The 1,312-nt window shown below is 38.3% G+C and overlaps 1 protein-coding gene across 1 annotated transcript in view; it reads left to right on the forward strand.

Annotated features, from left to right (window-relative positions):
- Positions 1–1,001, forward strand: part of LOC104911857 (thrombospondin type-1 domain-containing protein 7B-like) — an 89,484-nt gene extending 88,483 nt beyond the window's left edge. Inside the window, exon 9 of the mRNA XM_031554324.1 lies at positions 915–1,001. Coding sequence (XP_031410184.1) covers positions 915–1,001 — 87 coding nt within the window. The remainder of the gene's footprint in view (positions 1–914) is intronic.
- The last annotated feature ends 311 nt before the right edge of the window (positions 1,002–1,312 follow it).

A 1,312-nucleotide genomic window follows, 5' to 3' on the forward strand; every position in this document is an offset into this window, starting at 1 on the left:
AAAAAAAAGATAAAAAAAGTAATGTTTTCTTCTATTTCTTCTGCCTGCCCATCCGATTCATTTGGCTGGGACTTGAATTCCCTCAAGAAAGGAAATACAAAAGATTTTACAGGAAGAACCAGCTGTTCTTTATCCTTGGGGCAAAGGATATGCATTATGATCAGTAACCACTCACCTTGTATCAGTGTGACTGGCACCTGCTGACTGGTTACAGTGGTCCGACTGTTGAGTACTGTAATTCATTAGGGTCTGATGACATGTGGTTGTTACTACTGTATGCTGCTTACATGTATTCTTGATGCTGAATTAATATTTTAATGTAGTTTATATAAACAGTTTAATTATGACTGCATGATTTAGCAGTCTTTTAAAGTGGCTATAAAATGGGCTTCTGAGCTCATCTAAAAGTTTTGATGGGGAAAATCTGTTTGCCCATACATTATTAATTTTAAAAACCTTACAGACATGTTAGGGCTGGATTTATTCACATCTGAAACTTGAGAAGAGTTTTATATAGCACTAACCTAAGGAAGAGTTTATAAAGTGCTCTGCTCAATCTGGTCAGTGAGGACGAGATCCTCTGTCTTGTTTCATTACAGCAGTGGTAGGACTTTGGACTGGGGTTGCAGGGAGGAAAATACACAGAGCTGCATTGACTGTGAAAGAGAGTCCATCCTTCATAAAATTTTAAGTGGGTGTTTGTAGAGGTAAATTCTTTCTTCCCTGTCTTTGCAGGGCTTGTCCTTTTGTTATGTAAATTTCCTTTAGATAGACTCCCAGTCACTGGGGGAGGTTTTCAAAATGCAGAGATGCCTGCTATCTTTTCTAGGATATATTTTTCTGTGGGGCTGCCTGTTGGCCTTTCTTCACTCATGATTTAAGCAGGTACTTTCTTTTGGATATGCTTTCCTTAGATCCGTAGTGGAAAAGATGTACTTAATATCTTCAGTGCTTCAGGAATAGGATCAACCAAGAATCCTCCTGCATCTCACAGTGGATGAGTTGGTCCTTTGCCTGTTAAGTCTCATCCCATATTCCCTCTTGTATAATTAATACTTTCTATAATCACATTTTTATCACTGCTAACTAATTGCTACCTTAATTTATGACATAACATGTTAAAAATGCCTTATGTGGCCAGGATCAGAAAGGAGGACATTGAAGGGATATCACGGTGGGCATGTGGAGCAGGCTGCCTGGTGAAAAATAAGTTGGCACTGAAGCTTTTATTATGCTTAAAATCTTGTTCTTGAGAAAGGAGGAAGCACACCTTCGGTACAGCATAACCAATTAATTATTCTTAGCATAATTG

Source organism: Meleagris gallopavo, chromosome 7, assembly GCF_000146605.3.
Source record: "Meleagris gallopavo isolate NT-WF06-2002-E0010 breed Aviagen turkey brand Nicholas breeding stock chromosome 7, Turkey_5.1, whole genome shotgun sequence".
Lineage (NCBI taxonomy): Eukaryota > Metazoa > Chordata > Aves > Galliformes > Phasianidae > Meleagris > Meleagris gallopavo.